Below are 13,340 nucleotides of genomic sequence, written 5' to 3'. Positions count from 1 at the left end.
AATCGGATGCCTGAGCGTTAGTCGAAACAGCCAATGGGAGGAGCGGAAGGGCTGTAGGGGCCGGTGGCGGCAGGGCGCCGTTTGTACTTTTCTCTGTCCGCGCTCTGAGCCGCTCCCGCCCGCTCCGCGCTGTCCTCTCTCTCCTGTTCCCGTCCGGCTCTCACCGCAGGTAAGTGTGTGGCTTTCCGCAGGGAGTTCTTTCTTGGCTGCGAGCGATCCTTCTGCCCTGGGGGAAGAGGCCCCCTGTGACCGCTGGCTGCTCGCCTTACGAGTCGGATCGCCAGCCTAGGCTTCCTGCAGTGAGCAGCACTGAGCGCTGGAGAGAAGTGAAGCAGCAAACGCGCAGGATTGCGGTGAGACCTTAAGTCTTTCTCAAACCCACTTGAGCTCCATGGGTCCGGGCATCGATGTATCCAGGGCCGATAGTCTGTAGCTAAACTGCTGTGGCACGAAGTACGGCTTGCTGTATTCTCTTCTAAGAGCCAACACGTGGCAACTGTCATCAGAGAGTCAAAGAACGCTTGGGTCAGAAGGGACCTCAAGGATCATCAAGTTCCAACCCCCTCCCCTTCCGCACCCCATCCCCCCCACTGCTGCACGCTGGGCCGCCAGCCTCCATATACAATACTACACCAGGTTGCCTCGTCCAACGTGGCACCATTCCTAGCGTACTTCAAACACTTGCTGTTTCTGTTAGCAAGAACTGCCTAGATTTTCTGTATGCCTTTCCAGGGTGGTCTCATCAGCCCAGATATGTCAACCCTGATCTTTGTGGATAAGGAGAATGGTGAAGTTGGTGCAACTAAGAACCAGCTGAGGCGCCCTTCATTATCATGTGGGTATATACTCCATGGAGGCAGTGTGGGATGGAGTACAGTGCGTGTCCTGGATTTTGTTAATCACTGTTTTGAACAGAAATAACAGGTTAAGTTGATAAATAATAAAACTAAGTTTATCAACTATTATAAATGTGGAAATCGCCTGTCTTTTGTCACAGACAAGATTTACACTTTTGAGTTACAAGTGGAGAACAAGTAGCTTTCTAGCACACACACTTCATTAGAAGCAAGCTTTAGTGTTAACATGGTTCTAAAGTTTGCCTTCCCTTCCTGTCTGCAGCAAAAGTCTTATCAGAAAGAACACAAGTCAATACTCCACTTCCAAAAAAACCAATCAGAACTCCAGCCACATCCCACTCTGTCAGAAAAGCTCTTGGAAACGTGAACAGAACTGTAGGAGTTACAAGCAAGAAGGAACAGAGAGATAAAAATCAGCCTTGCAGTGCAAAGAAAGTGAGTACAACCCTTCTGTAATGGATGGGTATCAGAAGAATGCATGATGTACCTACAACAGCTTAGGGAACACACAAGGGTGAAGAAGTGGCTCTAGACAAAATATTGGCTGGGCTATTGTCTTGTTCATATTCTGTTTAGTGGGTGTTTATTGTTATGAGCCTAAATATCTTACTGCAGAGATTTGTTGCCACTGTGTATCATCATACAAGCTCAGCTGAAGCATTTCCCCTTTTGCAGCTTATTTATATCAAGGGTGTTAGAATTCAGACAGTATGGCAATGGAATTCAGAGCCTGTATGGCAAGTGCTCACGTCTTTTCTATGCTATACAGGTTTACAGACACAAAAAGGGTATTACACTGAGAAAACATGGTAGCACAAATAACGTGACTTCTTCATTTTAAGGTTGCTGAAAAAGCTGTTGGATTAGAAAGCTGGGATGCAGTGGGTGATGAAGCTTACCCAGAAATAGAAAACATGTTTCCATTTGATCCTCTAGGTAAGAGCTCTTGGGGTAGTTATTAAAACCAAATTAGACTTTAAGTGTTGATGCTGTAAGACTTTCACTGAGCTGTTGTGGTAAGTAAGCTGGTATTACATTTCTGCAGAGTCCTTTCTTAAACATAAGGGCATTCAATATTTTTGAAGCATCACCTTGTTCTTGTTTGACTGTTTTAAACATACATACTGCTCGATACAGTTGACATAGCACAGGGATTAGAAAAATTCCTTACAGCTCTTGCTTTATAATGACTGTTATGTAGATTTCAGATAAGCGTTAGCATACAAAACTTCATGGACACTGATAAGTAACTGACAATAAGCACTCCATAAGAAGGAACTGTTGGATTGAATTGTCCTGGAACTACTCCTGTTTCACTTAACCAAAGACAACTTGCAGCTCCTCATGCTATTGTGTGCTATTACTGAACTACAGCATGTCTTCCCTAAACAGACTTCGAGAGTTTTGAAGTTCCTGAAGAGCACAGATTAAGCAATATCAAGCTGTATGGTGTTCCTCTCATGATACACACAAGTACTTGTGACAAACCTGTGAACATAACTTGTTCACCTGTGAAGCTTGAAAAGATGCCTTGGGAGTCTGGTAAGTGGAAAACTATCCTGAGTTCCAGTGCATACAGTGCTCATTAAGGAAGCAAGTTGGCTGCAGTAGTGAGCAACTATTGCTCCTGTAAGTACAACAGCAGGACGTTTGTCTCAAAGAGCTCTCAGTATACGACTGAGCTGAATTTAACTGGTCAGCTCTACTGGCATAGGTAGTGGTCTCAAAGCTGCTCTGCCATGTAACTTTCTGTGATGTATTGCTAAGTCATTTGCCAGGAGGAATTAGTTTATACAGGCTAACAATACTTGATGTAGCCATTCAAGAGGCTTTTGCTAATCCACCAGCAGCTAACTTGAGTGTAAACTTCTGGATTTTATGAGTAACTTATCTGCTCTAACTTTCAGACTTGCTCCAACCACCTACTGACTTTATTTCTACGCTGGATGACATCATTGATATGCCACCTATGAACTATGACTTTTAAAAGTATACTTTGAAGTTTCTATTGAATTTCCTGTTTATAATAAAGGTTAGTTTAACATGTGAAATAAAACTTGCTTGCTTTTTTCTTTCAGTAGAGTTAATATGCTATGTGCCCAAGATGTAGGCATTTTACTATCTGACAGGCTATTGAAACTAAGCTTAGTCTTGCTTAAGAGCTCATCTATAATTCAGTGTTCTGAACTATATCCAGATGTTAGTATATGTATCTTCAAGTCACAAGTACAGATTCAATTTCTTCTTCTCATCACTGTTGTTGTTCCAGTTCCTTTCTGTAATCACATAAGACAAGTCAGGTTAAGAGGTGGCATGATTCATAGTTGCCTGCTATACCACAGTGGATAAAACTTGGTTTGGGTGTTTAATGAAGGCTGGAATATGGGGCCCTTCACTACAAGGCACATCCTGGAACACGTTCAGAGAAGGGCAATGAAGCTGTGAGGGGTTTGGAGCACAAGTTGTAAGAGGAGCAGCTGAGGGAGCTGGGATTGTTCAGTCTGGAAGAGAGGAAGCTCAGGGGTGACCTAACCACTCTCCACAGTCACCTGAAAGGAGGTTGGTGAGGTAGGGGTCAACCTCTGCTCCCACATAAGTGCTAATAGTATGAGAGGAAACAGCCTCATGTTGCTTCACAGGAGGTTCAGGTGGGAAATTAGTGAATATTTCTCCAAGAAAGTGGTCAGGTGCTGAAAGGGTCTGCCTGGGGAGGTGGAGGAGTCACTGTCCCTAGATACATACAAGAAACAGATAGATACTGTAATGAGAGATGTGGTTCAGTGGGAATTATTGGTGATAGGTGGATGAGATATCAAGGTCTTTTCATAGTGATTCTATGATGAAAATATGCTATTCCATCTTCCTGCAAGTCTTATGATGCTTGTACATGTGTAGTAGTTACATATAGTTACTACTATAAACACCTGTTTTTTTTTTTTTTTTTCCAGAAAAAGAAATATTTACTTGCTGTTGCTGTGTGAATTCACTCTTGTGAGAAAAAAAAGTGAATTAATAGCAGATTCGTGTCCTTGTTTGATATACATACTACATTTCTAATTCTTAAGTATATTTCCAAGCAGTAAGAAGCCAGTTCAGAAAGTGTAATGCTATATTGTGATGGAAAACACAGCAATGATAGTGAGGTAGCAGAGTCCCAGGCTGCCAGAAGTGAGGACAAACCCAAGTGCAGCAGCTATGAATGCAAAAACAAAGGAAAAAAGACACTCACCTTCAGAAGGACTCACATAAGCAGGGATCTCCAGCAAGATACCTTACCTCCACTGCCAACCCTTAAATGAGGTCTGGGAGGGGGGAGGATCCTGGTCCCAACCCTTCCAGTCATTCGGTTGCATTACACACACCTGACCTCTGTCTGGTTTGGCCCTGCTTTCCCACCAGGTGCTTAATCACTGCTTCAGGCCATGATTTAGTGTTTCTGCTACAGGAAGTCCTAGCGAAAGTCAAGAATCATAGCCAGTAATGTTTGCTTCTAGTTTTGTACACAACATTAGCAATTGATGTTCACTTGCTTTTAGTTCCTGGGCAATACTTTGATCTACCTGGATTGCAGCAGCCTGAGCTGCCTTAAGCTCATTCTGACCATGAATTACAACACCATGATAGTTTTTTGTTGTTCTTTGGGGCAGCTGAGCTCCTGTACAATGGACAGGAACTGCTGTGTCTAATTTAACATCATTGTGACTGACAGATGTGGGACGGAGCTTGTCAACAGCTTTATTTTCCTAATTGGTAGGTGTGTAGTGCAGATGACATTTCAAGGCTGAAAGAAAGCAGGTGTTAGAGAAGCAGTTTAATGAGTCTAAACTAGTGGTTTTCCAGACCTCTACATCTCAACTCCTAACCCCTTATTCCCATCTCCTGTCTATGGAAGTCACTTTCTTGATAAATGAACAATGCTTTCTTATGATCATACATTGCAATCACCACAATGACAGCTGTAGTAGTTAAGACATCAATGTATGCTGTGCTGTGTGCCAGTGGTATACAAGATGTTGTTTATTAAGTAGTGTCCAACAGCTTTCCTGTATAAAGGTGAATTAAAAGCATCACTCAGCACTAGTCACAGAACACAAAGGTGACAGGTGACAAGAGCTGCATATCTAGGTTGTGGAAATGGTGCTGTGAGTAACTTGTATATTCTCTTTACTGTCTTATAACCCCATGATAGTCTGCATTGAGAAAATACTTGACTACTTGCTAGGGTCCTTTGCTTTAATAATTCTACATATATCAGTAGAACCTATGGTTTCTGTTATTGCCCTCCTTGTGGCTATCTTACTAGTCTAGTACCTAGAGAGGAGTTCTACATCTCACTTCCAGTGTGCTAAATATTAAGTGCTAAACATTCTACTGATGTTCTTGCTATATACTTGAAAGGGTGTCTTGGTGCTTTCTGTGTTTGTAATTAAGGTCCTGTAGGCTGTTCTTTTAACTGTTTTAATTAAAATACGTTGAAGATGTTGCTATTGCCACTCAGCAGAGATTCTGAGCAATTTCTGCCACTTGCTCAACTGTCAGTGGGTTGTTGGGAACCTGAGATTGCAGATAGACTTGTAGAGTGTGATTTTAAGTCCATGAAGATGGAAGAAAAGTGTTTTGATCCATAGATCCTATTAAAAGAAACCAACAAAACTACTGGATAAACGTAATTGGAGACTGTTTAGAGAACACTTCTACGGTGCTTCTCAAAGCAGGCCTAAGACTTCTTATGTTTTCTTGAATCTTTAAAATGAACTTGGGAACCAGCAGCCTGTAGAAGCTTTTCTCAGAACTGTTAGACAGCTTCTTACAGTCTTGTGGAGGGTAGCAGCCTGGGTTTTGCAGTGAGGTGGTCTGGGTGCTCCAGGTTGCCACAACTAAGCAGCTGCAAAAACAGCTTTCCAGCTCATGCTTATACTGGTACTTGAAGTAACAAATAATATGCTAAATGCATGTTAACTAAAAGAAATCAGGCTAATTTGGTGCAGATCGGGGACGGTTTTAGAAGCGTGCTAAAGGTGCAGCCTGACTGCTTAAAGGTGTGATATGAATGTGAAATTGTTTTCATGCTGTGCCCTGCACAGCTGTCAAAGGTGGAAAAAATCCGTTTGAAGACTAGAAAGAATAACAGGCCTCAGAATGTTTCAAGTCCTTAATGCTTTTTACTCTTCAGAAGCAGATGAGCCTGAAGGTAGACAAGCCTTTTGGGAATTGTCCTGTTGCAAATCCTGACCTTTAATCAGGTTTGCTGTTTCTGAACTATCAGCCACCTGAAATAAAACAGGCGTTCATTCTGCTTTGCTCTCAAACTTGTCAGGGTTTTAGGCAGTGTTAAATACCAATGAATTATACAGTAGCTGCTCTTTGTCTTTATGACTAGCTTCTTGCCTTTGGCTTGAAACTTCAAAAAATAAGCAGGAGAGTATCAGACCAGCAAAAACTCTGAACTGAATTTCCTTTAATCATGTATCTCAGGTTTTTGATGACCCTTACTTCAGACTCAAGAAATATTGAAATTAGCATTGCCTTTTCAGCTGAAATCTAAGTTTGGGTATAATCTAACAGTCACAGGAGTTAAGGCAAAACTAGAAGGAAGTAAGGAAATGGGCAGTCCTCAAACTTTGTCTCTACCAGTTCATTTGAGCCGGGAGGAGACTCCAGAGCCAATTGAAGCTGAAAATGCCTGTAAGTAAGGCACTGAAACTGATCGCACAGTGCCACCATGTGGCCTCCTATGCAGCCATGCAAGTTAAAACAAAAAACAAGTCATTTGATGTAATACAAAACACCGGGCAACATAGTATGAGATAACGCAAGGCTGTGACACTAAATCAAGTTAAATGCATAAATATAGGCTGCATCTATTTGCATATCCGTCTGTTTGATCTGGAGAGATATTAGTATTTTGTGCTAGGGAGGTTTTTATAACAATCCTTCTTTATTCGTTCTTCTGAAATATTCAGTAATCAAGTGCACACATCTATTCTTCACTCCTCCAGTACTTACATTTTTGTGCCACACCCACAGTGTTGCTCATGATGTCAAAACATTCAGAGCACGCTTGCTAGCTGTAAGATTTCATATCGGTATGGATAGCTTCTGTCATGTTCGTAAATGATAATCAGATGGTTGAGACAGTCTTCCTGCTGCTGGTAAACTTTGCCCTTGAGCCCCCCTGAGGCTTGTTTTATTCTCATTGGATTCTCTGGCGAATGCAGGTCAAATCTGCCTCAAAGCTCAGCTCTGTAAACATTTGTCAGAAAGATCCGTTGGTTTCAGTTAGCTTTTAATTTTCCTGTTTCAGGTACTTCTGAACTCGGTTGGTTGGGGTTAAAGGGAAATGCATGCTCTTGTGATTCTTGCAACTTGCATGACAACCAAGCTGAGATGAGGCTCAATCATTGCCTTCCTGTTTGCAGTGACTCAATGAGATCGCAGTCACAAGTGTGCAGTCTCTTCTGTTAGGAAAACATAAACTTTTAGGCATCTTCTGCGGCTCTGAGGCTATGTAAGCCCACAAAACGCTGTTTTCTGAGATGCAGGCAGCCCACCCTTTGGGAGTTCTGCACTGCTACCTGTTGTTTCAACTAGGGGCAAACACTATCTTTGGTAACCAAAAAACAATTTCATGACCAGTTTTGCTGTTGATATATATATAAAAAGTGACATATATTGTAAAATGTTGCTTCTTTGATGGGGCAGTGTCAGAAATAGATACAACTTGAGCTCAAAGAGGTGTCAGAGCATTACCTCACCGACAGAAGCCCTGCTTAAAACTGTTTGCCTTCTTTCAGTTCACTCGATCAGGTTTATGCTTCCTGCCAAGGATGGAAATCCATGGCTATGATATAAGTGGTGTCTTGTTCTCAGTCTGAGTGATCCTTAAAAGGCCAATGTAACCATGATGTGACTGGGAAATCTGGATTGTAATGAGACATATAATAGGTACCTCATTGACTGCTATCAGTCTGTCAGATGTTGTCTTTCTCAGCAACCTGATAGAAACAACTACTTTAAATCCTTACCTGAATTTCTGCAAAGAGAACTCAGAGATTCACTTTAAAATAATGTCTTAGCGGGCTGAGTAAAATTACTGCAGTGCACATCAGATAACTCACCCTATTTGTGAGGTGCTGGCAGCAGGAGGCACCGTGGTAACAGCATGCATTACAGCTCCTGCAGCCTGACAGCTGTGCTGCGATGATGTTTGCCTTTGGTACATTGTGCACAGCGCAGGCATCTGTAATGGGTTTCATTCCACCATTAATGTGAAATGGAGGGTAAGAGTCAGCTGTAAGGAATTCAGTGTGCCGTTACCCTGTGGCTACAGGGAACAGTATATCAGCTGAGGGCTTTTTTATCTTCCGTTGTTTAAAAGGAACAGAAATTAGAAGTCTGCAGGCAATTGGTCTCTCTAGGGCTAGTAAGGCCATGAATTTTGTAACTTTTATTTTCACTGTAGTTTTATTAACGCTAGCAAAGTGCTAGATAGAAGTACAATAACGTCTCTCAGATGTCCCCGCAGTGGTATCATTGTGTGACAAGGGACACAGGCGCTTGGTGATGCCACTTCCCTCACAGTACTGCAAGCTCAACTTCCACAAGCTTCAGCAGATCTTACAACAGCCTGCAGAATGATTCCAAATGCACCAATTTCTGACCTGAGCAGATTATGCTTTATTACTTAATAAGGTTAAGATGTGTCCTGGCAGCAGTGCCCAGTTCAAATTTCAGGCACTTTCTTCAGTTCACAGCCTTGGTACTTAGGGGTTGAATGTTTTCCTCAGGAAGTCGGCTTGTGTAGAAAATCCCAAACAAACAGCTGGTTTTGAGATATTTGGAAACTTAAGAAAGAACCTGTTCCACTTGAGCATTTGGTTTGACCTCAGACACATGCACCTGGTTTCAGTTTCACAGTTAGCCCTGAGTCCTCTTAATAAAAAGATCGTTCTGAGCTGTGTGGTGACAGATTTGAGACAAAGTCCTGCAGAAGATGTAAGAGTATGGGTGGGGCAGATTCTGAAGATAGATTTGACCTCTTTTTTTTTCTGCCCAGTAACCCAGAAGTAAATCACCACTGTGATTAAAAATGACATTTGTGGTGCATACTCAGCACTGCAGCCTCAGGCCTGTGCTGCCTTCACGTGGGTGCTCAACAGCCCTTGGGAATTGCTCTGGTGCTTTCTAGAGACTGCATCTTAAGTCTTCTGCTCTTTCCCAGTTCAGATTAAATTTCCATGAGCAAAACTCTGAGAGCACTGGCTGAAAGCAGTCAAGAGTATCAAAAGTGCCTGGGGCTACAGCTGTGCTGCCGTCAGAAGGGGCTGATTTGCAGCTTGTGCAGGCACATCAAGAATCCTTCTGCCTGGCTTTAGACCTGTTGAGCCTCACGTGTTATGTGCAGCATTCCTTTGGCTCCTCTTTCTTACTCTGGAGTCTGTACTGTCTGGCCTTTTCACCCCTTAGTGGCTGTGAGTGTCAGAGTAGAGCAGTGCTGGTGTCTGCCTCGTCTCTGATTGAGGTGCAATCAATCAGTACTTATGGAATATGCCATTTTCCTGCTGCCTTCCCCCTCTAACTGCTGCATGTTAAAAACCAGTCAGTTCTCTGTTTTGGTGTTGCAGGCATGGTGGGTAAGCCATCAGGCACATCTGAGCTTCATGCTGTGGGAGGCAGAATTGGGTATTGCCATGCTGACAGCCAGGAGCTGTGCAGGGCTGGTGCAGGCAGCCCCATGTCCTGTCGGGGAAGTAGATGTTCTGGGGCGGAAGCTTTGAAGGATGAGGACAAAGAGCTGATTACATGTTACATTTTATTTGAAGATAACACATTCTACTAGTGACAGAGGACGTTATCACTGTGAATATAAGTGAGCACACAGTATGGCTGTAGAAGGATTCAGAGACCTCAATGACAACATCTGAGGGATCAGAGTTGGTGCTGTGAAAATACAAGAAGGTAGGAATGTGGCTAACAGCTTGGTAGGAGGAGGGCGGTAAAGGGAGCTAAAGGAGTCAGCAGTAAGAAGCAGCGTCCTTGGACTGAGTCGGTGTTTGGGGCAGGTGGTCGGGATGGGGACACAGCCAAGAACTTCCTAACGCTTCTGGCAGGCGTTTTTTACCTTCTTTAGCGAGCTGGGCCACAAGAGGGAGCCGCTGTTACCAACTGTCAGAAAACGAAGGACTCGAGCAAATTTTTCGTCAATTCCTGCTACTACGAAGCTGTGTCGATGGGCTCCAGCTCTCAGGCTCCCTGCACAGCAGGGATCGGTGCTGAGAGAGGCAGAGGGGCAGAGCCTCTGCCTTTGGCTTCTGCACCCACTGCTGCTCAGTGCGCTTTACACAGGGACAGATTTCAGCAATGCTTCCATTGTGATTTCTTTCTGTAACTGCAACTGCCTGTGCATGTGACATGGATCCTGATGAGGAGAAGTGTCTCTGATCCCAAATTACAGACCCTTGTCTTCCCAGAGGGCAGAGGTTGACCCTTTCTTCAAAAAAGTCTCCCATCTTTCCTTGTGAATGATGCCAGCATGGCTGTTGTGCAACAACCAAGCGCCTTTTAGTACCACTGTGACTCTTCTCTCTGTTGCTGCTGCTCAGTTTTTTTTTGTCATATCCAAGCATGATGTTGCTATTAACCTTCTTTAAACAGCCATCTGGATAAGGGCTGTCAGTGGGCTTAATTAAGTAAAAACGCCCGGAAATGTTCACTTTCCCTGCAGTGGTTCTCTCCAGCTCTGTGGTCTGAGTGTGCATCTCAGAGGATGGAGAGATGAGCTGTGCCTCAGGGAGACTAAGCTGCTGAGCTCCCAGGGAGCTGAACTGAAAGTCATCCTGTTCTTCCTTCTCTGGTAAACTCCCAGCTGTCCACGGGGAAACAAAACTAACGTGTGCCTGCCCCTGCAGTGAGGGATGTCCCCGGTGCTGTTGCAGGGGAATCCCAACTGTGGGGCCCCACAGACCCTTGCTGCTCCCCTGAGCAATGTGCAGTTCTGCGGGGTAAATAACATGGCCAGCGTCCCCTTTGAGGGACCTTGGGCAGGTGCAGGAATTCTGTGTGGTGACCAGGTCCCTGATGGATCTCAAGAGCAGCACCGAATACTTCTGCAGGGTAGCAAAAAAGCTGCTGCTCCATGTGCTGGTGAATCAGATGTCTTCAGAGGGATGGGCTATGGCTTGTGGCAAATCTCAGCAGGCACAAACAGCTTCTGTGCCAGGATGTCCCCATCAGGGGATGTTGGCTTTCAGCTGAACTTTTTTTCTCCCCAAGAATATATATATTTCTTGGCTTTGTTCCAGTTCAGGTTCTGTAAACGCCCTGTGACTCAGTGCTGCAACAAGGAAGAAAAGATACAGCTTCAATCAGTTATTGTTTGGCTTCTATTTTCTGTAAGCCTGGTGAGCAAAAACATTGCAGCTTCAGGAATCAATAAGTTAATATAATGTTAAAATAAGCTATCATCTTCTTCCTTAATCAAATACATAATAAAATAGAAGGTGCTGCCAGTATTTACTTGTTCAAAGGGTTTTCCATTTTATTCAACATGATAGCACCTCCCTGTAACATCTGACTAGCCAGAAGTGAGATTCTCTATGCCTGCTTCTTGGAAACTTCGGGCAAGAGAAACAAATTGTGATTATTTCTGATGGTTTCTTTTTACTTTTAGGTAGCTCTATTGGCCTAAACATATTGAGCATCAAACAATGAGTGATGGTTTCTTTGCTGTTCACACCTTTCCTGCTTGAAAGCTTTTTTCACACAGTTTTGTTTCTAAGCTGTTTAGGTACTGTCTGCTCCTTTCCATCCCCTTTATTTTTTAAAAATACACAAGCCTTGACAAAACAGCCACCACAACTGTTCTGTATGTAGGCAGCCACATATACTTTGCCTTCAGCAGCTGCGTGATGCTTTGCTTGGAAGTGCCTGTTATATTTATTTCATCTCCTAGATTTTGTGAAGGAAATTAAGTTTCTTTCAGGTATTTTAAATTTTCATATTAAATGTCTTATTTTTATGAAATAAAGACTCCCATTCCAAACCTGACTTACAGAATCTTACCCTGAAAAAGTTAGAAATGCAACATCATTTTGTTGATCCAATGTTCCCTGGTTCCAGAAGCATTTGGACCTTATGAAAAAAAAAAATCAAAATGAAAACATTCTTGTGGGAAATATTTGAACAGCACAGCACTTTTCTATGAATAATTATTCCACTGGAAAATGTTCAAAGCCTGCAAGTTGCAACCAGATGCTGGACTTCACTTTTTTACCTTCTACCCAGTCTTACCCCAACTACTTTTTTTCTCCTTCCAGATAAGGAGTTCTCTGCAATTTCTTTCAGTTTTGTAAACCTTCTTTGGAAGTGTTGTAATTCCATGCTCACCCTCCAGAGTCTTACTCTAAGTGTCTTTTGAAGCAATGCTTGGTAATGAAGTCTACTCACATTGAGGATGGTCATATTTTACTTGTCTGTCTCCTGACTCCTCACTCTGCTGTATATGACCATGCTGTCACTTCAAGGCTTTTGATACAGTGGCTTGCTGCTTTTTAGATTATTTTTGGGAGGAAGAAGCAGAGAGGCAAGGGCCTTTGCTAGCACTGGAACTGAGCCAGTTCTGTCAGTTCTTCTACAGTCTTACTTTTCTATTTTCATTTTTTAGCTGAAATTAGCATCCTATCTTTCTGATTGATACACAGAGTAGAAAAATGACACGTCCTCCTGACAGCTTCAACACTGAGCCTTGAAATACAGACTAACATAGTAGGAACCTCATGCACTCACAGCCAATACTTCACCTATTTTGTCCCGTTTGGGAGTCTGCAAAAGCTGGTGGGAATTTGTTACTAACCTCTGTTGTGAGTACTTGTGTCACTGCCCAACCTTTAGTGCTGGATGTTCTTTCCTGATGCTGCAACCAAGAATGCAACACTTCTGTGTGAAATGCAATACTGTCAAATATCTCAAATATAATATTCAAAGCTGTGTGTGTGACTTCAGAACCCAGGTTCTATTTTTAAATGTAGCTTGTGTGCCCGCAGGTACACCTACAAAAGGACTTGGGCCTCCTTTGCACCTATCCCCAAACTGCAGTTCCTCAGATCTCCTGCCATCCCTCTGATCTCGCTGCTCAGCTGTGGTCACACAATGGCTTACGGCTCTTCTGATTATTCCAGATGAGTTCCATGATAAACATCTGTTTCTAGGCAAGCAGATAGAGTTTGGCTTATGCCTCAGCCCGCTGAGATGTTCCTGGGCCTCCTTGTTCTATGGAGGCTGATATGACAATGTTTTCAGAGCAGTTTCTCTGAGATTCTGGCAGAGTGGGATGGCAGCCGAGGAGGAGGTGTTGGCGTTTCTATTTCCAAGAGCACAGTACTCATCTGAATGTGTGAGAAGCCTGTGCTCAAGTTTCAAAATGCTCGAGAAGCACTGAAACTGTAGTCCCAGCAGGGCGACTCCAGAGCAGTTTTCTGAGTCTCA

The 13,340-nt window shown here is 43.3% G+C and overlaps 1 protein-coding gene across 1 annotated transcript; it reads left to right on the top strand.

Moving 5' to 3' along the window:
• The first annotated feature begins 31 nt into the window (after nucleotides 1-31).
• PTTG1 (PTTG1 regulator of sister chromatid separation, securin) lies at nucleotides 32-2,913 on the top strand. The gene is made up of 6 exons (XM_042826406.1): nucleotides 32-169; nucleotides 733-835; nucleotides 1,120-1,292; nucleotides 1,700-1,793; nucleotides 2,250-2,399; nucleotides 2,765-2,913. The coding sequence occupies exons 2-6, from the start codon at nucleotides 754-756 to the stop codon at nucleotides 2,842-2,844; spliced, it is 579 nt and encodes a 192-aa protein (XP_042682340.1). The 5' UTR covers nucleotides 32-169; nucleotides 733-753; the 3' UTR covers nucleotides 2,845-2,913.
• Nucleotides 2,914-13,340: the final 10,427 nt, after the last annotated feature.

The sequence above is a fragment of the Centrocercus urophasianus genome, unplaced genomic scaffold, assembly GCF_019232065.1.
Source record: "Centrocercus urophasianus isolate 14NV4802_14NV808 unplaced genomic scaffold, USGS_Curo_1.0 seq_26, whole genome shotgun sequence".
Classification (NCBI taxonomy): Eukaryota; Metazoa; Chordata; class Aves; order Galliformes; family Phasianidae; genus Centrocercus; species Centrocercus urophasianus.
The sequence above is the reverse complement of the archived record's forward strand: the minus strand, read 5'-3'. Positions and strand labels throughout refer to the sequence as shown.

Excerpts from the sequence above, each read along its gene's own strand:
- PTTG1 (XM_042826406.1), top strand. The coding sequence starts at position 754 with ATGTCAACCCTGATCTTTGTGGATAAGGAGAATGGTGAAGTTGGTGCA. Across the intron at positions 836-1,119 it reads GAGGCGCCCTTCATTATCAT|CAAAAGTCTTATCAGAAAGA; the intron begins GTGGGTATATAC and ends TCCTGTCTGCAG. Across the intron at positions 1,293-1,699 it reads AGCCTTGCAGTGCAAAGAAA|GTTGCTGAAAAAGCTGTTGG; the intron begins GTGAGTACAACC and ends CTTCATTTTAAG.